This window comes from Rhinolophus hipposideros (genome assembly GCF_964194185.1).
Source record: "Rhinolophus hipposideros genome assembly, chromosome: 2".
Lineage (NCBI taxonomy): Eukaryota > Metazoa > Chordata > Mammalia > Chiroptera > Rhinolophidae > Rhinolophus > Rhinolophus hipposideros.
Window position 1 is genome coordinate 61210090 of NC_138048.1, and position 23466 is coordinate 61233555.

The 23466-nt window shown below is 37.7% G+C and overlaps 2 protein-coding genes across 2 annotated transcripts in view; one reads left to right on the forward strand and one right to left on the reverse strand.

Moving 5' to 3' along the window:
- MAP3K13 (mitogen-activated protein kinase kinase kinase 13) overlaps window positions 1-4007 on the reverse strand; it is a 139508-nt gene extending 135501 nt beyond the window's left edge. Inside the window, exon 1 of the mRNA XM_081025088.1 lies at window positions 3944-4007. The gene's annotated coding sequence lies outside the window, so the exon portion shown is untranslated. The remainder of the gene's footprint in view (window positions 1-3943) is intronic.
- Window positions 4008-13666: 9659 nt separating this feature from the next.
- The window catches only part of EHHADH (enoyl-CoA hydratase and 3-hydroxyacyl CoA dehydrogenase), a 39041-nt gene continuing 29241 nt past the window's right edge, over window positions 13667-23466 (forward strand). The window contains exons 1-2 of the mRNA XM_081071720.1: window positions 13667-13812; window positions 18081-18184. Coding sequence (XP_080927846.1) covers window positions 13739-13812; window positions 18081-18184 — 178 coding nt within the window. The 5' untranslated portion in view covers window positions 13667-13738. The remainder of the gene's footprint in view (window positions 13813-18080; window positions 18185-23466) is intronic.

The following is a 23466-nucleotide window of genomic DNA, read 5'->3' on the forward strand; positions in this document are numbered from 1 at the left end:
CAGCCAATTCAAAGTAATATCCTCAATACTGAGATTATCCACATATATGCTCTATCTAGTGTACTGATTTTACTAACAGAGAATAAGCCATTTTTGGAAATGCCTTAAGCCAGTTCTAAACATCAAGAACAAAGTAGAATAACAACTAAGATTTGTTTAAAGAGTAGTGTCCCTACATAGCAAGTCAAACAAAACAAAGTCCATCCCATTCGGTAATACTGAGAGGCTCTAAGAACCTCACCGATGCAATACAAACCTGGTTTGCAAACAAAAGTAACAACATCCTTATCGCCTGGTAAAGTCAGCAACATGCTTATAAATTGTACATGAGTATTGAATGCGGCAGCAGTAAGCACTTAGTTTATCACGAATCCTTATTAAGAGTAATAATCTAAATTAAGATTAAAAACCTATTATAATTTATCACCAAACCTGCCACGCAGCTCTGAAAAACAGTTAACTCACTTGTGCAACCCCATTCCTTCTGAATAGTGCAAATAATTAAAAGGACAAAAGTCATAAGGAATTGTAGTAGGCTCCCATAATTATGAAATTAGCCTAAAGCCTTACTGTTTGTTTCTTAGTATTATAAAAATAAAACCATGTTCACAGTAAAAAATTCAATCCACCAGAAAGAGTATACAGAAAAATGTGAGTCTGCTTCCTACTCTAGACCTATGGTCTCATTCCCCAGGAGTACCTGTCAATAGCGTGTGTGTGTGTGTGTGTGTGTGTGTGTGTGTGTGTGTGTGTGTGTGTGTGTGTATTTGAAGAAATTCTGTATGGATATGTAAATGTATGTTTTTAAAAACACAAATGGAAGCATACTATACACACAGCTCTGTACTGTTTTTCTCAGTTAACAATGCATCTCAGAGATTTTTTCCTTATCTCCACCTGCGGATCTTCATTCTTTCTAAGAGCTGCAAAGTACTATGAGTACATCATATGAAGGCATTTTTTTAACCAGACCTAGGTTGAGGAATGTTTAGGTTATTTCTATTTTTTTTTAATTTCAAATAATATGGTGATGAATATCTTTATACACAAATTTTTGTGTGCAAGTACAAATAGATCCAAAAGATAAATTCCTAGAAGAACTGTCTGATTTTAGAATTGAACAAATTTTAAACAAGAAGCCAGTGTATCTACAAAGGACACCAGTGAAAACACAAGATTAATGCTTAGTGATTAAAAGGTGCCAAATATTATCACAAAGCTAGAAGTGAAGGGTTTTTTGTTTGTTTTTTAATTGCAGTTGACATTTAATATTATTTTATATTAGTTTCAGGTGTACAGCATAGTGGTTAGACATTTATATAATTTATGAAGTGATATCCCTGATTAGTCTAGTACCCACCTGACACGATAGTTTTAAAAATTAACAAACTCCTAAGCTAGGAAAGGTAAAATAGAGCAAGAATAAAACTTTATCCCCAGGATAGAAAGATAAAAGTCCTCGAGAATGAATCATCGAAGACATTTGCAAAAAGAAGAACAAAGAAGGAAAAAAGAAAATTGCATTAAAAAGCAAGATAAAGAAAAAAAACGAGTTTTTTGGCCTCTTTTCTTGTTTTAACCTAAGGACAAATATGGGACATACACTATTACAGAGCCAAAGTTGAATATGAGATGATTTAAATGACTATTTGAGGTCCCATTCCTACAGGGTATCCGTAGGTTGACATAGTCTACCAGACTCTAAAGTTTTGAAAGGAGGTCTCCCAGAAAAAGAAAGCAGACCGTAATCTTCCAAGAATTATATACCTTGTTAAGTTCTCTAATTTATCATCAATTTTACAGGGAAATAGTAATGATTGCCTAATAAATACAGAACAAACCTCTTTCTGGAAGGTTCAGATTGAAGCATAATTGAAAGAGATTCAGCCTATATTTTTCAATCACAATCCTACAATTTCCTAGACCAATCTAGGGCTATTCTATTTCTCACCTAATGTAAAACACAGTCAACAACTTACCTTTCCCAAAGTGCTAGGATTTGAATGCCACAATACAAATTGATTCATGTTTTTGTCCATTAATGGTCCGTAGATTTCTTTAAATGAAGTCCATGTTAGAGTCCATAGATATCAGTGTTCTGCAAAACTGAAAACCTCAAGAATGTCAATGCACACCCCTAAGTTACCACTTGGATACCAATTTATTATGAATAATAGGTATAATAGTTATTTTGATGAACATAGACATTTAGATGTACAAAATTCGTGGACACGACATTGAACAGTAGAGTGAGGTAGCAAAATTAGACTTTATTTTAAAGTTAAGACATTAATATTAATGTAAATCTAAAGGATCTCAAAACCTTACTTTGTACCATATTTATATGTATTGTGAAGGTAACACAATAGTAAGAGCATACAAAGATGGTGATGAATTGGATACCAACAATTTCGAGACACTGGGAAAATAAGTTTGAAAGGCAGGCAAACTTTTTAAATTTAAATGACTGCAATATGTATTTAGTTATCTACTTTTTGTTTTTCTCAACCTATTTTAAAGAACATCTTAGATTTTTTAATATAACAATGCTTACTAGCTTCTTCCTAACAAAACAAAACAAGCCATAATTTAGGTTTTCCTATTCCATTATGTCCAACCTAATGACGAGATTCTAGAGCCTCTTAGGAGCTACTATCTCATTAGATAGCAAGAAGCCCGTACACACTGTGACCTCATGACACTGTAGATAGATAGTGATTCACGCCAGAATTACACAGCCTGACAACCAAAAGCGTTCTGGTGACACTACTTGTTCTTTAGGTCTATGCCCACACTTTGTCACATTTAAGTCTTCTAAACAAATACTTTACAAAGAACACAATTTACCCTTCAGGGATTTATTCTTTCGGAGGCTTTCTGCAACTGTCGGGAAGAAGGTAACATTATGTGAACACACCAGGTGAAACCGCTGACTGGATTTTTGTGAATGACTATTTTCATCCGTGTTATGAAATAATTCTCATTTACATCTCAAATGTAAGAAGTATCCCAATGTGAAAAAGAAAACATTAAGAAAATGGAAAACAAGTTCGTATTTATGAAAAGAGAAAGCTCTTAGAACGCTGACTAGAAGCTCAGTGCTACAAGTCCAACTTATTATTTGATGGTCAACTGCACGCCGGGGTCATTCACCTGTAAGTTCTTCCCAGAAAAGTAAAAGAACCCGAAAGGAGCCAAATAAAGTATCGCCGTATCTCTCTACCCACACCGGAGACAAATACCAAGGCACATTTCTAAAGTTCCATCACCACAGAACAACACTGTCCTGAATCTCTCTCTACTACACCGGCATCCCCACACACCACTAGTCAGCAAACGAAGCTGGAGTCACTTCTACAGGCAGAAGTCGGGATACTGAAATCCGGAAGAAGGTCCGGGGGCCGAGCCAGAATCAGGTTCAAGCGTTCGTTAATTCATTCATTCGACAGCATCTCAAGAATCTGGTTCGGGCGTTCATTAATTCATTCTACAGCATCAAAAGAATGCCGACTAGTGGCAAGGCACTGTCCGGGATGAAGAGATGAAAAGACCAAGTCCCTGTCCAGTACCAGCAGGAAGGGGGGGGCGGGAGGGAGGCCAGGTAAGTGGGAAATGAGCCCGAGGTCCGCTCAGCTCCGTGCCCAGGCTCCATCTCTCCATCCCCAGCGCCAACGCTCCGGAGCCCATTACCCGCGGCCACCACCGATCCTGAGAAGACTCAGCCTGTCTGCGTTTCCTCCACGACCTCGGCCCTCACGACCCCGTTCCCAAAGTTCCTCGTCTCCCTGTCTCCCCAGGGAGTCCCACACCACGGAGCCTTGCCCCCAGCCACCCCCTAATGCGAGACCCACGACTCCCTGTCCGAGCTCGCAGCCCCGAGACACCTGGGCCACCAAACCTCACTTCCGCCCTGGCCCCGGCCCGCGTTCGGCCCACACGTTACCTGCCGAGGGTACAGGGTGTCAGGAGGACCCCAGAAGGTCCGCCCCGCCCATCGTGACGCCCGCACAGCTGGGCGCCGCCTCCAGGGCTTCCTGTGCGTTACATCCGGCCGGTGCCACCCAGCTCCGCCGAACGCCCAACCCCTCTGTGGGTGTCATTTCTGACGTGTCCCTCGGTTCCCCGGGGATGCGGGCGCTCTACAGAGCCATTGGTTTACCCTGTTCTTGTCCGCTTGCTTTCCTAATCTCCAGCCCCGAGAAGTGCAGTTTTGCTTTTCAAACTTCTTTGCCAGCTTCTGCAGCCTTCCCTTCTGCAGTCACTTCTCTCTGCTTTCTGTACTTCGAACTCCATCACTCTTTTCCAAACTCAAGAGGCCCCTCAAAGAAATCACAGCATTGTTCTTGTGATTTTTCTGATTTTTTTCGTTTCCTCTACCCAGTAGAATGCCGGCTCTGTGGCTGTGCTGCCTAGTTTCCCAGTCTGCCTCCCTTGTTAAGTAACTAGACAAATTACTCAACCTCTCTGTGCCGGTTTCCTCAATTGTGGCACAGATAAAAGTGCTCAGTCAGGGTTAAGTATTACAGGAGCTCTTGTTCCCTGTTGGAACATATAAGTGGTAAGGAAGGGTGGAGCTGGTTTTCCTGTTATCCTTTGTATCCTCAGCTTTTAGTGATTGATTAATTAATAATGCTTGGCATCTTTTCCCTCTGAACTCTGAGCTCCGCCCCCACAGATGGAATGTTAGTAGGAACTAACTTCAGTCCTACTTGAAATCACCTGCTTGGTTATTGTGCTAGAAAGTGGGAAGAAGATGAACAAAACCCAGGCCCTGCCCTCAAAACATGGAGATACCTATAAAGTATGGAAGGAAGAAAGTCAAGCAGAGGGAAGAAAGGGGATCCACTCAGCTGAGAATTTATCCTTAGAGTAAAAAAAAAAAAAAATCACAGAATATTAGAACTAAAAAGAACATTAGAGATAATCATTTAATTAACCTCTTGATGTTACAAGTAAGGTAAATTGGATTCAGAGAAGCAACTGACTAAAAGCCAATTAGTGGCAGTGCTAGGACCAGAAGTGGAGTCTCACAGTGCTCACCATCTCCACCCAGTCCCCAAATCTGCCTCAAGGTGTGAATAAGGTGAAAGCGGATTCACTTTGAAAGCCTTTACTCTCAAGTGAAAAAGGACTAGGAAACTACCAGTCTGCAGAAAAGAAGAGCAATGTAACCTAGCAGATTCCACACAATTCTGACAATCATGTTTGTTAAAAAAAAAAAAAAAAGTATAAACAGAGCCACTTTAAAATGGAACTGGAGCTGCCATTCCAGAGGAACTGCCTTGTACACTTTAGGCCTCAAACCTTTAGAATGCTAAAACAGGGCAAAACAACCTTTGGACTGAGCCCACAGCAACATTGTGACCCAAAGAATTGTTTGCAAAGATAACAAGAAAGCACATAACCGTGACTACTGAAAAATTTTTTTAAATTAGCATCACTATGTTTGCTTTCCTGCACCAATAAAAATGCCTTCCTTCTATTGCTGTAATTGTTCCCCTTCCCTTTCTGATAAACATGCCTTGCTTTTGTCTTCTAATCAGAAAACTATTTGGGTTTCTTCCTGAATCAGTGATTCCAGAATAGCTAATGTTTTTGTTTGTTTTTATCTCAAATAAATGCTTGTTGCCTTTCACTTTGGAAGGCCTTTTATTTTTAGGTTAACAATTTGAATGATCTGTTCTGGCCACTGTTGGGTTCATTTCAAACACAGTAACCTCTTTCCTCCTGCAAACTTAATATTTACCCAGAGATGAGGGGCTAAGTATCAGCTCCTATGAGCTCTACCTTCAGTTTTAAATGTCTGGATGGGAATAAATAACTGATCCAAGCAGTTCCTGCAGGTAAACATAAAGACTCTGCGAATGTACTGCGAATAGCACAGCACAATTTTATTTAGATTTCTCTACTGGAAGCAATTTCTCTTAAATATTCAACCTTTGTTTTAGGAATATGACAAAACTAGCATAGATATTGTTATTGAAATGCTGGTAATGAGTCAGTGTTCTAAATAGCCAGATACTCCCACAGACCCAATAATATAGTTGGCTTAGATGAAATTTAAGGTTTCTTCAACTCTTTCATAACAAAAGGTCAATGAATTCTTAATGAATCTATGGACCATAGGAATTAAATCATCTGCTGTAAGTCACAAAGTTAGCCAACGGCAGTCAGTTTAGCATCTAAGCCTCCAAATTCCATTCACTCATTTATTCATTCAGGCATTTGGGACACCAGGCCAGGCATTAGGGATACAAAGATGTATAAGATAATCTGCCTTTGAGGAACTTCCTATCTGGTGAGGGAGGCAGACTTTTTAATGGAAAAATAATTCAATGTTAATGTAATCATAGATTCTTCTAGTTCATTCAACGAATGCACTTTTATCCCATTACTACCAATATACCATAACTTGATAAAAATAAATACAAAATATGTTTTATTCAAATTGGAACCATATTTTTAAAGAGTTTCAAATAATCAAAATTTATACAGGTCTTAGAGTCAGCTTGTTTGGGTTCCATGCCTAACTCTGCTAATTACTAGCCATGTGACCTTAAATCACTTCACCCCTGGGCCTCAATTTCTTCTTGAAGGTCCTTCGTAGAGTAAACCTTGCCTTGTTCTGTCTAGTAGAAAAAATGCATGACATTTCCCACTGTGACCACTAGATGGCCAGCTTCCATCATTCCTGCCTCATTCCCTTCTTCCCTCCCTTCTTCTCTCCCTCTTTCTTTGTTCGTTTTTTCTGACCAAAGTCATCATCACACCACCTATCTGAACAACCACCTATATGGGTAACAGCTGAGTATCCCAAGACTCTGGGAGATGACAGGTCTAAAATGCTTGTTGAATAAGTGAAAGAATGAATGGATTCCAGGATTAATTAGTTCTGGGCCTTTCTATTTCCTATGACTACTGCCCCTTTCTCCTATTAAAATAATTGCTTTTTTTGAAAGCTGTAGTGGTGGGAAGAGGAAGAAAAGATGAGACAATAGCTAGGAATTATATTAGGAGGAGCATGCAAGTTGGATTGGGAGGAGAACACAAAAGGCATTGCATTGCATCCCAAAGCAAACGTCAGTGCACTGCGGATTTATGGATGAAATAACATAAATTATTATTTTAAAATAATATGGGAGGGTTCAGATGATCAATATTTGTTGTATATTGATATTGTTGAAGCTGAGTATATTGGGTTTCATTGTACTCATATTCTTTCTATTTTTTGTGTATCCTTGAAAATTTACACAATACAAATTTACACAGTTAAAAATAAGAGGGATCATGAGTACATTTTCCTTCCTCTAAACAAGATCAAGTTCAAATTATCCCACTGAGTTTCAATTAGGATGCTTTTGTCTGATGTTGCAGAAAAGTTGTCACAGACTGGGTTTTTTGCTATGGAGATGGGGACAAAGATTTTTTGTTAGGAATGGACAGAAAGCAGGATTGGTCAGAAGAAGAAGCAGAATTGCTACTCAAGTCCACGGAATCATCAGCCAACCTGGGAGAGAGCTGTAGAGTAAGTCCTGGCCCTCAGAGTAGCCGGTATCAGGTTGAAATGGCCAGCCTTTTCTACTGGATACAGTCCGCCCAAGGAAGGGTGTGATCCCAAGCAAGGTGGCTCTCTGCATTGGGGTAGACCCTGGAGAAGTTGACAACTGGGACTGCCTGTTAACCACCCTGCAGAGCTGTGCAGCGAGTCCTTCCTTGAAAGGGAATCCAGGCAGCATATTTTTGCATCTTTCATAAAATGCAACACAAACCAGCTTAAACAATAAAGCTATGTGTTGGCTTCTGTAACTGGACTCTTATGACAGGCACCAGGGTTGGTTCCCCCAGCACTCAATGATATCATCCAGGACCCCTATTCATTTCCCTCTTTGCTCTGCCTTCAGTAGCATCTATTTCAGCTTATGGCCGCTTCCCCTGAGGTGGCAAATGGCTGTAGCAGTTCATCTACACGCCTACACACTGTGCACACTCTGGGAGGATGGACACACCGTCAGTAATTCCAAGGTGATTCTCAGGCTAGAAAAGAGAAAAATATACATGAATTTATAGACTGGACACTCCACTCTTGACAATTTTTATCTTTTTAGCTGTAGAATACGGCTTTACATTAGTCACCATTACATGTCATATACTCACCCTAGAATTCTATATCAGTTAGGCTAGGCAGGGTAATACTGCAGTAAATAAACAACCCCAAACCTAAATGTCTTAAAACCAGGAGGATTTCTTACTTGTGCTACAAGGTCACTCTGGGTCTGCAGAGGGCGCTGAGCCTTATAATCACTTAAGAACCTGTGACTACAGGCTGATTGAGCAACCACTGTCTTGCACGTAGCCAATCACCAAGCAGAGAAAAAAAAAAGAATTATCACTTCTGCTCACCTTTTATTGGCCACAAAAATGTTACATGACCTCACTGACTTCAAGTGGGCAGGGAAGTGTGCAGCCCTATCACGGTGAGAAGGGGAGAAAACAAGAGTAACTGTGAATAGCACCAATGACTGTCACAAAGCCAGGTCTATATTTTAGGTCTTATTGATGCAGACTCATGTAGAATTCAGCTGTATCAATCTGTGGATAGAGTACAAGGCAGTAGGAAAATTCCTTGACAATTTCTCTCATTTAATTCTATTATAATGTGAGCAACTATACTATATGAAATTGTTCTGACATTATTAGTTGCTCAATTTGAAAAATAATATAGTTCAAGTCAGAATCAAGTCAAGGACAGTGCCGTGAACTACCAAAAGCTTCCCTCATGAGAGTTTCTTAACCAAGGATGAGCATTAAAATTCCCTGGGGAGTTTTCTTAAACTTCTGAGTCCACCCAGAATCAAAATATCCCAGAGTGCCAGATGTGTATATTTTCAAAATGCATGTTTCTCTTTTCCCCTCTCTCCGTTAAGATCTACTATCCCATAATGCCATAAAACAAACAATATGAGGGCAGGTACCACATCTCTTTTTGCTCATGCTGCTTTAGCAGTGGCTAGCACACATAATAGCTCAAAATATGATTAGTTAAATACTTATTCACAAAACAGTTTTCAAACAGCCCACATCATATTTACAAGGATTCCATTATCTAACCTTGTTAAATCTCCCTAGGAATCGCAATACGACATTTATTTTAACTTCCAATGTGTTAATCCTCTCAAAAACTGAAATAAAATGAATTTGGCATGTTGTGTTCTTATTGAGCACAATATATCTTGGATGATCACAACTTCCTTTTCACAAACCATTTCCTTAATGAATTATTCTAAAATTTCATAAGGTATTGATTTAAAACTCACCAGTCTACAACATCTTTTATCATCTCTTTGCCTATTCACAAATCAAAACATTTGCCCATCTTTAGTCTTCTGGCCCCTTTCCTTTTACTTCAGATTTCTGAAAGCTATGATCACATCCGCATAATCTCCAGGCTTAAAATCAAGGCACTTTGATGGGGCAATCTGCAAATAAATAACAGATGCTAGAATATTTGATGATTCTATTAATGGACATCTGAGTTATGCCAACGTATTTTATTTTGACCTTAGTAATGAATGGTCTATTAGTTTGAATCCTGTTTGCTATTCAAAGCAGATGGAAATATAATGCTAGAGAAAAGACACAATTCAATTTGATTCATCTCAAGGGAACATAAGACTAATAATGGCTAATAATATGACTATTTTTACTTAGTGGCTTTCGTAAGCCAGACAGATTCTAAATGTGTATTCACTCACAAAGGGAGAAGACCATGCTTGGTGATAAAGAAGAATACAATATAACTCATATTTAAGAACAACTAGCCTAATAATAATAATAATAATGGACAAGAAGTATTGAGGAGGATGTGGAGAAGTTGAAAACCTCATACATTGCTATATGGATTGTACATCAAACAATATGGCAGTTCCTCAAAATGTTAAACAGAACTGCCATATGAGCGAGCAATTCTACTTCTAGGTATGTACCCAAGAGAATTTAAAACATAATTTACACAAAAACACATACATGAAATGTTCACAGCAGTATATTCACCAGAGTCAAAAAGTAGAAACAGCCCAAATATCCATCAACTGATGAATGAATAAACAAAATGTGGTATGTACATACAATGAACTATATTATTCAGTAATAAAAAGGAATGAAGTACTGATACATGCTACAACATGTATGAATCTTAAATATATTATGCTTAGTGAAAGAAACCAGACACAAAAGGCCACATATTGTGTGATTCCATTTATATGAAATATCCAGAATAGGCAAATCAGTAGAGACAGATTAGTGTCTCTGTTAGAGTAGATTAGTGGTTGCTAGGGGATAAGAAGAAAGGGGAATTGTAGGTACAGGGTTTCTGTTGGGGTGATTAAAATTGTTCTGGAATTAGAGTGTGGTAATGGTGTTTAACGTTGTGAATATACTAAAAATCACTGAAATGTACACTTTAAAAGGATGATTTGTACAGTATGTGAGCTCTATCAATAAAAATTATCCTTTAAAAAAAGAGTGAAAGGAAAAAATATCTTTATAGATAAGAAAAAAAGAGTAAATATAAGTTAGGGAAACATGAATATGATTTGATTGATGACAGGTGCAGAATACAGAGAATAGATGCTAATTATAGGGCCACTGACAAATATGAAGAATGCCCTGAACAACCAACAGTGTGAAGAACTAGAGACACCTTATCATATGAAAAATGATAGTTCCTGAGAAAGGGCCTGAAAAAGAGCAGACTTAAGACAGAATTTGTTAACATCTTTAAATATTTGATGAAAAATAGTTTTATTAAAGGGAGACTTAACGTATAACAAAAGTAGAACCAGGGAGTAATTATTTCTGTGAACAAAAGTAGAATCAGGGAGTTGAAAGTCCTAAGGACTTATTTCAACCAGTGAAGATAATGACCGCATCATTTTCACCACAGTCGGGTTTTCTTTAGGAATCCTGATAGCTGGTTAATCTTCATCATTGTGACACTGAATATATGTGTGTGTACACGAGTGTGTGTCTCTCCAAGGCTCCACACTTGAGCAAGCCACTTGAAATGATAGAAATGGTCATTTACTGATATTATTGGTATAGTGAAGAAAATATTTATATCTCACCTTTTATTTCAACACTTGCTTGGGCAGCTTTTCTTAAGCATCAGCCAACTTCACTGTTCAAGAGTGTACTCACGGCTCATTGTTTCACTGTTTTAGTCAAGACAGGTTGAAATGTTTTAACAAACAGACCTACATTTCTTTCTTTCTCCTATAGCAGTCCATATTGGTTCCAGTCAATGGGGCACCGCTCTCCTCCTCAAAGTCGTTAGGGCAGTCAGGCTTCTATCTCTGGCTCTGTCCTCCCCTGGGGCTTGGGGTCCATTTGTATCCCACATTAAAAGGGGAAAGGACGCAGAAGAGCACATGTGAGATTTTTATCACTCCAGGTGGAAAGCAATATTTTGCATTTGTTCTGGATAAACCTGATTGGTTTACCAGAGATTTCAGCTCTGATGGCCTCATGCCACTCTGAAATGAAGTTTCACAACACAATAACCCTGTCAGGTTCCAGGGCTCACAGGTCACCAATGCAGGGAAGCCAAGTTTAGGTAGGCATCTCTGTTCTTCCTGTGAGTACACAATAAGCACACAAATTTTAATCTTTACATTCTTTTTTTTTTTTCTGCAATCTTTAACGAACCACTTCTGATCCACTGATCTATTTTCGTGAACTACAACATAATGACAACAATGACAAAGGCATATTTAACAAGCAAAAGCAGTAACATACAAATGATGTGGAAGTGTCTTAGCCAAGAGGAATGGCATCCAGTTAAGTAGCACTTATTGAGACAAATTGAATGAGAAGACAATTTAAGCATATAACAATACATCACAATCATCAAGCAACTGTCAATGGTCAAGCAGTCTGCAAGAAGCAGCATGGTGCCCGTCTGTTAAATTGGCTAGCCACATTTAGATTTGGCCCATAGGAGTCCAGAATAGATTTAGACACTTTATTATTTACATAGACAGCAAAAGAAAGGTCAGCGTGGTATCAGCTCCCTGTGTTCCTAGTCCCAAAGGATGACACCAAACAGAAAGTGCTGGATGACGGATGACAGGAACCAAGTCACTCTGTTGTTGAGAAGCAGGGCAGGGTCAGAAATCTGAGAGTAAGTGCCCTCTTAAATTTTAAATTTTATGGAAGTTTGCAGCTGTATCTAAAGGATGGGGGTGGGGAGGACTCAAAGCAGAAAGTTCTGTGTTCAACTGAAACTAGGAGATAGATGAGAAATGATGTGTGTCTGACTCCTCCAAGGTAACGATGAAAAATTGCCTCAAAATGGCTCCACGTCATCCTGATGTCCCCTTGTTGCAGGAGGAGTTTCAGGCCATTCAGAGCTGTTATGGCTTGCTTACACAGCCTTTGTGGAGGCATTCAAACTTGCTAGGATGCCATGGCAGAGTTTTTCTCCTAGAGACCAACGTCTGAAATAAGAACACAAAGTTTAATTCACTGCTTCCTATAATAAGGGAAAGCTCTGCAGGTCATGCACTGTCTCTCTAAGCAAAGCAAACTGCTGATCTTACATCGAGGTTCTGGGCAAGGTAGAGTTCAGGGACTGGCGAACCTTCAGAGGCATTAAAGATTGATATGACCTGTAACAAGCTGGTTGTTGGAACCAGAGGCATTGGCACTGGGCTGTTTGTGACTGGTACAAGTGAGGTCTGTCTTTGACAGATTGGATCCCTTCTGACTGCTACTTGTTTCCAGGGCTTCAAGGCAATTGGCATTTTCACAGGAGTTGGAGCCTGTTTTGAATTCCAAGAAGTGGAAGAATATCTATGAAAATAGTCCTTAATCCTTGTTAAAATTTGTGGAACACCAGTGAACAAACTCATTCCATTGTTTTTTCCCTCTGAAACTTCCAGACTGCCCTCTGACCACTTCACAGACTGTGGAGACCACCAGAAGCCAACCACATCTAAAAGTCCAACCTGAACTTTTAGAGGAAAGGGGTGGGCCTTGTTTATCTTTAGTTACCTGCCGAGACCTAGCACACAATAGGTGCACAATTCATGAATGATTGCAGTATTAGAAGTCACAATCCTAAGGAATGGCAGAAGAGGAGGACGGGGCAGAAAAGAAACTCAGGTTTCACTAGGTTGCCATACGACTGTTCTGTAAATATTCACTTCATGTTAGTAAGTGAACATTTACGTGAAATGCATGATGCGTGTATTTGACATTCCAGGTTTGTGTCATATCGCGTAATTGTCAGGACCCCATAGGTATCGGTCCCTGGTAAGGATCATGAAGATGAAAATTGTGATAAGGACAGCTCCACAACTTAGTGAACTCAGAATTTGCCCAGAGAAGCCACCAGTCCCTCTTGCAACCAGCAAGTTGCAAACCTCGCCTTGCTGGCAATTCCACCCATTTTCCACTGTCCTCCTAGATCTGCTTTGTGATGGGAGCAGGTAGGGAGCCAATACCTAGAGAGACGAGGAACCTTTGCAGCCGCGGAGCTGGGGTCGGGGGCAGCAGGAGGGCTGCGACGTAGTGAGCGCGTCGGGGCTGGCGGGGGGAGCGGGGGGGTGGGGGCGGGAGGCGGCGCGCGGCTCCCATTGGCCCAGCGGGCGCCCCTCCTCGCGGGGCCGGACCGGCGCGCGAGGAGAAGTGGCATCGCCCTGCGGCGGCTGGCGGAGGCGACTTCAGCGACCCGGGAAACATGGCCGAGTATACGCGGTTACAGAACTCTCTGGCGCTGATTCGCCTCCGAAACCCGCCGGTCAACGCGATCAGGTAACGGGCTCGGTCGCCTCCAGCCTGGGGACAGCGGGGCCTTCCCCGCCTGCTTGCTCAGGAGGCTTTGACTCTCCCCTCCTGGTGTAAACGGAGAAAGACTCTGACTCAAATTGAACGACGGCGTATGCCAGGGCCTTTTACTTAGGTCAGCTTGGTTAATCGTCGCAGACAACTTTCATGCCCATTTCGCTGGGGAGGACACCAAGGCTGAGAGGCAGACAGATGGCTACGAAGCGGGGGAGCTGGACTCGAACCGGGTCTGCTCGTGCCAACTTCGTGCTGAACCCTTCTGCTTGCTTGCAACTTTGACTTATGTGGCCCACTTTGTATTCCAAAGGTCTTAGTGCAATGCTGGCTGGCACTTGATCCCTCATTTCTCAACCTGGAGCCCAGGCAACCCTTACATGTGTGACTGAAAGCTTTAGGAATCTCACAGTGCGGCTCCACGTTTTAAAAAATCAGTAAAGGTCCTCATTGCCAACGCAGTGAGTAAAAGAGAATTGTGCCCGGGCCCAGAAAATGCAGTTCTGATCTGTTTAAATCTCAAGGCCTTAGTGCTTCAGTAGAAGATCCATGTCAGAGTAAGATTATTAAATACCATTTTCTGAAAAGCTGTGCACTTTATCTTTTATTTCACCGTGGAATACCTTTCTTGGTAAACTCTCTTACCCCAGATTTGTACAATGCACTTACAGCATTTCTTTTAAAACTGAGATTAATGCTGCTTTTTGAAAATTAATGAAGTTATTATATAGATTGGGTTATCCCATATCTCTGAAAAAAGTACATGATCGATCAACCTAGGAAAGAGCCACCCATCCACAGGGAGTAAAATTAGTAGAAGTTATAATTTATGATGAATATATAAAGTATAGAGAGAAAGACCTTTGGTTAAAATTCTTACTATCACATGCTGCTGGAGGGGAAAAAAAAAGGCGAAATGAGACCTGCTAATTTTAACTAACTTTAACTGAATTTTTATCCTATCATCAGATTTGATTTTATCATTTGTATTAATATTATAATTCTCATTTTTAATATGAATTATTACATTTAATAAATCAAAAGAATTGCAGAAATAAAGTCACACAAGGATAATCATTTACTTGCCATTCTCAGAAAAAAGTAAAATATTCGTTATTTTGATTTTGATGAAGAAAAACAAGTAATTACATGTCCATTTTGGACGTGTCTATATTCTCATTAGAATTCTTAGATATTAGGACCGTCTGCCTCAATCTCTGCCCATAATGAGAAACCATGTCCATCAGGAACTGGAGGGGAAAAGTTCTACAGTCAAATAATGATAACTAGGGATATTTTCTTATAATTATTTTTTAAAGTTTATAGTATTTAATCCACCCTCCACTCACCTTGCAGAGAAATGTTACTATCTACCTCATAAAAGATGTTGTAAAGTTTAAATGTTAGAGATTATAAGCTGGCATTTAATGGCTGTTAGCTATCCTTATTTCTGTTAAGCAGAGGCCTGTTACAAGCCCCTACTACAGGCTCTGCTGCTCAGGATTCATTTCAGATTTATTAAAATCTCCCCCACTTGGGAATAAATACTTTCCTGCCTTTTTTTCTATCTGCTTCTGAAGTTCTGTTTTAGGTAGAGGTGTACATCCCAGCACGTTCATTCAATTTAACAGGTTCCCGATTTTTTTTTCTTTGTACTTTTCTTTTTCTCCTTCTTTCTTCCTTCCTTTCCCCTGTACTGTTTCTAATTTTATGTGGAAAATTATCTCTTCCTAGCTCACTAAGAGATTCTTATCTGAATAATTTTGGGGCCTAAACACATAATTTAAATCCTTTGCTAGTTTAGCAAGTCATGTTTCCTTCAATTCAGAGGAATGCTAACCCTCTTTACAAGTGTAGGACATGCCTGATTACTAGGCCTATCTGTCAACTCAATGGCTTTCACACTTTTTTTATTGTCATTTCACATGGAAACCCCATGTTTTACAAAGCAACCTAAACACACACACATACAAATATACAACCGAAAACTAAGTTTCATGAAACAAAACTTTACTTGTTATATAGTTTGATATATTCTATTTTCTCCTCTTTTCTATTTCTTTGTTTTAAAAAATGCTAGTCACAAGCCACAAACTTGATTTGATGACATTCAGTTTAAAAAAAAAAAACTGTCACAAAAACCATATAGTCACAGAAGCTAAAGAGTTTTGGTCAGCACTCATTAACTATTATCTTTATTCTAAAGTCCATTCCTTCATACCTGACAATATTAAGAGGACAAAATAATTTCTTAACCTCTGTGACTTTGACATTGCTACCAGGCTGTGGTCCCTTTCACTAGACTTGAATCTAGTAAAGCTGTATCTATTACAGCCAGTTTCATTTTTTCTTTATGTCCTGTATTTGATTTTGGCAAAATTAACAAGAACATAAGAAATAGAGTAGGGGTTGGATGAAATGGGATAAACCACCCTCTTCTCCTCAGTTGCACTGATTAAGCTCATTTGGGCTAATTTTTACCCAAAAGGAAACATGTGCCTTTTTTTTTTTTTTTTTTAATTAATTAATTTATTTATTAGTTTCAGGTGTACAAAACAAGGTAATACTTAGACGTTCATCATTTATATCCCTCATACTGTGAACCCCCCTCCCCCAACATGTGCCTTTTGGACTTCTCAGTATTATGGATGGTTCAGAATCTGTTTTTTGTTAGTGTATTTCTAATTAACCAGTCAAAGACAAGAGGTTTTGTTTGATTTCATCTAGTTTAAATGATTAAAAGTAACAAGGTGAAAGGGAATTATCATAAACAAGGGCAAGTACTTATCTCCCTTATTCCATCAGGTTTTAACTCAGAGTTGCTGGTCTGAACAATCTGGCTTTTTTAGAAGTTTGCTGTTTTTTTTCATTTGTATTAATATTCTTTTTCCCACGCTATATGTTAAAGAACAGATATTGTACCCAGAATACTCAGAATTCCAAAGCAAAACTGATTAGGCTCTGGTTCTATCATTTTTCCTTTAAGCAATTCTTCACCACTTTTCCTAGGTTCTCCTCCACCATCCCTTGGGATTTATTGATCCTCTGCTTCTTGGCAAATTCTCCTCTCTTGGCTTTTGTGACTTTGGCCTCTCTTGATGCTGAAGCACTCTGCTGAACCTCTCCCACCTCTTATATGAGGGTGTATCCAGAAGATCTACTGTCAACTCTCTATTCTTTTCCTTTGGCAAACTCAATCTTGGCTTTAACCATCTTTTCTATCAATGACTACCTCATCCACTGAAAGTTGGCAAAATCTACTTTATATGCCATTTCTTTCCCAGCCCTTGCATTTACCTCCTAAATTATGTAGGATTAGGTTTGGCGATCGGGACAGAAAACTCAAAATAATAGTGGATTAAACAAGAAAAAGTTGATTTCTCTCACAGCAGAGTCCTAGAATGGTATGGCTGTTCCACAATCATCAGGGACCCCAATTCCATCTATTTTTTGCTCTGCCATACTCAATACATGGTTTCAACTCTTGGTCCATGAAGGCTGCTCCGGATCTAACCATCACGTCTGCATTTCTGCCAGGATTAGGGAAGAAAGAAAAAGAAGAAAGCATACTCAGCCCTTTAAGGACTCTTCCCAAAAGTTGCATATACCAAATCTGCTTCAATCCATATTGCAGAGTAGGCTGGGAAATGTAGTCTTTATTTGGGGCAGTTATATATCCAGCTAAAAACCAGATATTTAATACTTTCAGGAAGGTGGGGAAGGAGAGATATTTTGGGGTAATTTGGAGCCCTTGCCATACCTCTGTTTCTTTTAGAGTATTTCAGTTTTCTTATATTTTAACAATATGACAAATTGAAAGTAATTTCTTCCCCCTCTGAACTTCCACATCTTTTTTTGTATCTATTATAGCACTCATCTTAGTGTGATATTTTGTGGTGTATATTTTGTTCTCCCTAGGATATTACAAACTCCTTTCACTGCAACCTAGAAGATGTATAATAATATTTTATAATTAATTAGTGCCAATTCTAAGTATTTAACTTTTCAACAAAGTGTAGGAATATACCTTTAAAAAAAACAGTTTATTTATTTAATCAGCACAGTAAATATATATGTTATTTGTTGAACAAATTAGTGAAAGCTTAATGATTAACGACTAGAATTTTTATCCATTGTGTATGTGTTTAATTTTTCATTGTTAAGAAAGGAAAAAACTGTGAGATGGTAGAAATTTAACTCTGACTAATGCTTCCTGTATATATATATATTTTTTCTTTTAGTATGGCTGTACTCAGTGGAATAAAAGAGGGACTGCAGAAAGCTATAGCAGACCCTACAATAAAAGCCATTGTGATTTGTGGAGCAGATGGCAAATTCTCTGCAGGTAACCAGTATCTAACCCTCTCCTGTTATCTCTGGAATCCAGCCACAGGCCAAGATCAGCTGTGCCTGTGGGTAATACCTTAGTGTTGGTAATGGATATAGGAAACTTGAGTGAGAATGAGAAGCATTGTGCAGAAAGAGACAGGAATCACAGGAGAGACTCAGAGAAAAGAACTTACTTTCTTTTATATTGGATTGGACCTTTGGAAGATATTTGGGTGCAAGCTTGATGGCTGTTATACCTGCTAATATATACCTGTTGGTACATACCTGCTCTGTATATTTTCTTCACCCTGTGTAAACTTGAGCCAGTCCTTTTAATCTCCTGATCTTCAATTTTTCTATTTATAAAGTAGATGCAGTAATATCTGTCTCAATGGGTTTTTGTGAGATTAAATGAGATAACATATCTGACAGCCTCTAGTACAGAGCTTGCATGCAGAAAATGTTCAATAAATGTTATTCTTTACTTCACACAAAGTCTTGAAATGGAATTCATTTTTTCTTCTGATAATCACCTATCTCAGTAACCATGCCACTCTTTATTGGGTTATTCTGTGAAGATGCAAAATATTGATAAAATACAGCAAAAGTATTTGAAATGGTGATTCGGTGGTATTTGTGACACCTTCCCTTTTTTCCCAAATGAATATATTACATCCTTAGACAAAGTCACATGGATATGAGGGTTTATGTAATCTTACTGCAGCCAGAAGAATTTCATGTATGTTAATGGTAGCCTGAGAAGAAATAGATATTAGAATCATGACAATAAATAAATATAAAAATGGTAATCATTATAATAATTATCATATATCTTTCCTGCTATGTACCAGCACTGTGTAGGTTTTTTATTAATAATGAAAACAGTAGTATTTGTACACTTACTATATTTTAATCCTTAGTAACTCCTATAATCTTTATTTACAGAGGAGAAGGCTGAGACTGAGAAAGATTAAAATAATATGCCAAACATTAACCAGCTATTAAATGGCTTACTCAAGTATTTGAAAACAAGGTGGGAAGCCCAAGGTGGTGACTTTGAGGCAAGCAGAGAGGGATCAGAATTATGGAGAACTTGGTATTTCTTTGTCAGTAAACAGACAGAAGAGAAAGAATATAGTTAGAATTCAGGGCAGAAAAAATTATTCTCCTAGAAAACTTTAGGAAATACCAGATTTGACTTAATATATTTATATAGAACAATGTACCTAACAATTGCAGAATACACATTCGTCCCAAATCTGCAACATTTACAAAAATTGACCAGATACTGGACCATGAAACCTTATCTCAATAAATTTTATTTAAAATGTTATCTGGCAACAATGCAATTAAACTAGAAATCAATAACAAAAATATAACTGCAAATTCTCTTATGTTTAGAAATGAAATTGATTTCTTAATAACCTTTGAGTCAAAGCATAAATCATAGTAGAATTTAGAAAATATTTTTAATTGAATTATAATGAAAACACAGCATATATAATTTGACAAATTCAGTGAAAGCAAAACTTAGCAGGAAATTTATAGCTTTATATATCAGGAAAGAAAAAAAACTAAAACATAATAAACATCTGTATCAAAGAACTAACAAAACAAACAGTAAAATAGACCAAATGAAGTAGAATGAAGGAAACAATAAAGAGAAGAAATTAATGAGATAGAAAATAAATGTGAATCAAAAGGATCAACAATGTCAAAAGTCAATTCTTTGAAAGACTAATAAAATTGACAAACCTCTGGAGAGATAGATCAAGAAAAAAAGAGACAGAAAAACAATATATAAAAAATGACAAAAAGGATATTGCAGATACTGTAGCGATTAACAACGATAATGAAGGCATTATGAACAAATAGAAGACTACAGCCTACAAAACCCGACTCAAGAAGAAATGGAAAACTCAAAGAGTTCTATAAACATTAAAGAAATTGAATCAGTAATAAAAAAAAACAAAAAACTCACAAAGTAAATTCCAGCCCCAGATGACTTCATTGGCAAGCTCTTACTGAAAAGTCAAGGAAAATTGTATGCTAATTTTACACAAATATTTTGGAGAATAAATAAAAGAGGAAACACTTTTTATATTAGTTTCCTTAGGTCGCTGTGAAAAATGACTACAAACTGGGTAACTTAAAACTATATAAATTTATTCTCTCAAAGTTCTGGAGGTTACATGTTTAAAATAAAGATATCTGCAAGGCTGTTCTTCCTCCCAAGGCTGTAGGGAAGAACCCTTCCTTGACTCTGTGGCTTCTTGTGGTTGATAGCAATCCCTGGTTATCCTCGGCTTTTCGCTGCATCACTCCCCTCTCTACCTCTGTTTTCCTGTGGCCTTCTCCCTGATGTCCAAACTTCCCTGATCTTATATAGATCCACCCTAATCCACTATGACTCATCTTTGCTTGAATACATTTAGAAAGACCCTATTTCCAAATAAGGTCACACTCACAGGTTCTGGGTAGACATCATTCAACTCAGTACACTTCCCAACTTATGTTACACTTAAGGTTAGTGTAACCTTGATATCAAAACCTTTCAAGGACAGAACGGAAAGCAAAATTACAGGCCAGTTTCATTCGTACTACAGATATAAAAATCTTAAGCAGTATATTATAAAATTAAATCTAACAATATATAAAAGTGTAATATATCACTTTTATCCCAGAAATACCAGATTGGTTAAACATTAGAAGACCAATGTAACTCATCTTATTAAAAGATTAAAAGAGAAACCATCATGATTATTTCAAGAGATGCAGAAAAAGCATTGATAACATTTGAAATGGATTAAAGATAAAAATTCTTAGTAAACTAGATATAGAAAGGAAATGTCTTAATCAGGCTAAAATATCTACTTTTAAAAACCTACAGCAAACATCAAACAAAATGGTAAATTGAAAGCTTTCATTATGGGAAAGGAACAAGACAAGGCTGGTTGTGTTTGTATTTGACATTGCATTACTGGCCCTGGTCAGCTCAGTAAGGCTAGAAAAAGAAATAAAAGGTATAAAGATTGGCAAGAAAGAAACAAACTTTATTATTCAGAAGATATGATAGTGTCTTTAGAAAAATTAAAGGTAATCGATCAGAAAATTATTAGGGTTAATAAGAATTTGGCAATTTTACTGGATTTAAAAGTCAATATCCAAAAATTAACTGCATTTCTATACGCCAGAAACAAAGAGTTGAAAAGTGAAATCACTACACCCTTGTCTGTGCCTCGGTTTCTGTACAATTGGGATAAAAATACTAACTTTATGCTTCAAGAAGAATGTAGTGTGAAACTTAAGAATGTGATCTATGGTCAAACAGCCTGAATAGAAACCCTGATTTTACCAGTTACTAGTCATATGTCTGAACTAGTCACTTAACATCTCAAAGCCTTAACTTCCTTACCTGTGTAATGGGGAGAGTTAACACTACTTAACCGAGGTGTTAAGAAAATTACGTGAGATAACTTAGCACTGTGCCTGATGTATTTATCCAATAAATGTTAATTGGTATTATTACATGAGAAACTATTTTAATCTAAATTCATAGGAATGATAGGCCTGGGATTCAAATTGAAATTTATCTTGTTTTGCTAAAGCCAAAGGAATCTAAATAACAACAACAACAACATAATAATAGGCTAGAGTGTAAAATATGATGGTTTACAGAGAAAAAAGCATAATGCCTCAATTGATGTTAGATGAGGTACAGGTAGCAAAAACGAACAAAATAAGACAAATAGGCTGAACAGGAAATAATTATTTTAACTTTTTAACTTTATCAAGCTTAATGTTTTCCAGAAATATAATGTTATAGGGGGAAAGATCATTATGTATAATGTTATGTGAAAAAAGAAAATATAAAAATGATTTTACAGAATGCTCTCAATATTACTAATAATATATATTATAGTAAACTTTCACTTAATTCTTTTTTTTTTATTAATTAATTTATTTATTAGTTTCAGGTGTACAAAACAAGGTAATACTTAGACGTTCATCATTTATATCCCTCATACTGTGAACCCCCCTTCCCCCATCCACTATCCCTCCGACCTCACACTGAACCATCACATTATATATATAAAATTATAGTTGGCATTCATTAATGTTTAGCTTCTGATGTACAATGCCATGATCAGGTATCCACAGTATCCCTGAGGTGGTCTCCCAAATAGGACGCATGTCCATCGGATACCCAACAAAATCTTTACAACATTATAGAATACCTTCCCCAAATTAATTTTCAAAAGAAAAACCCTGAAGCCATCTTGTGGTTACCAGCTGCTTCCAAATCCCTTCACCTTTCCCCTTATCCCCAACCCCCTCCCACACACCCATCTAACCACTCTCGGTTTTTTCTCTGCGTCCCCAAAACTGACTCTGATTAGTTCATTCACATAGTCTTTTCTTTAGATTCCATATATAAGTGAGATCATATGGTACTTGTCTTTCTCTTTCTGACTTATTTCACTTAACATAATGTTCTCTAGATCCATCCATGTTGCTGCAAATGATAAGATTTCTTTCTTCTTTATGGCTGCGTAATACTCCATTGTATAAATGTACCACAGCTTCTTAATCCAGTCATCTACCGATGGGCATTTTGGTTGTTTCCATATCTTGGCTATTGTGTAAAGTGCTGCAATAAACATAGAAGTGCATAAAGATTTTTGAATTGGAGTTTTGGATTTCTCCAAAAACTAGGATAGATACCTAGGAGTGGAATTACTGGATCATAAGGTAGTTCCATTTTCAGATTCCTGAGATACCTCCATACTGTTTTCCATAGTGGCTGCACCAATCTGCAGTCCCACCAACAGTGCACTAGCGTTCCCTTTTCTCCACATCCGCGCCAGCATTTGTTGTTTGTTGATTTATTGATAATAGCCATTCTGACTGGAGTGAGGTGGTATCTCATTGTGGTTTTTATTTGCATTTCTCTGATGGTTAACTTTCACTTAATTCTGACATCAGTCATTTAAATAGGTATTGAGACAAAAAGGTTAAATAACTTACTCAAAGTCCCAAAGCCATTTATATATTTGCATTGGGAAAAAACTAAGAATTTCTCAAATATTACATTGTTATCTGTGTGTGGTGATATTTGGGGTGATCTTTAGGTTCTTTATAATTTTGTGTATTTTTCAAAATTTCCATTATGCATGTTATTTTTATAATTAGGAAAAGCAATAAGTGTTGTTACTGTTATTGATCACACACAAAAATCTATCACAAAAACATAATTCTAAGCTGGTTGATTAACGTATAACTCATAAATATGTATGC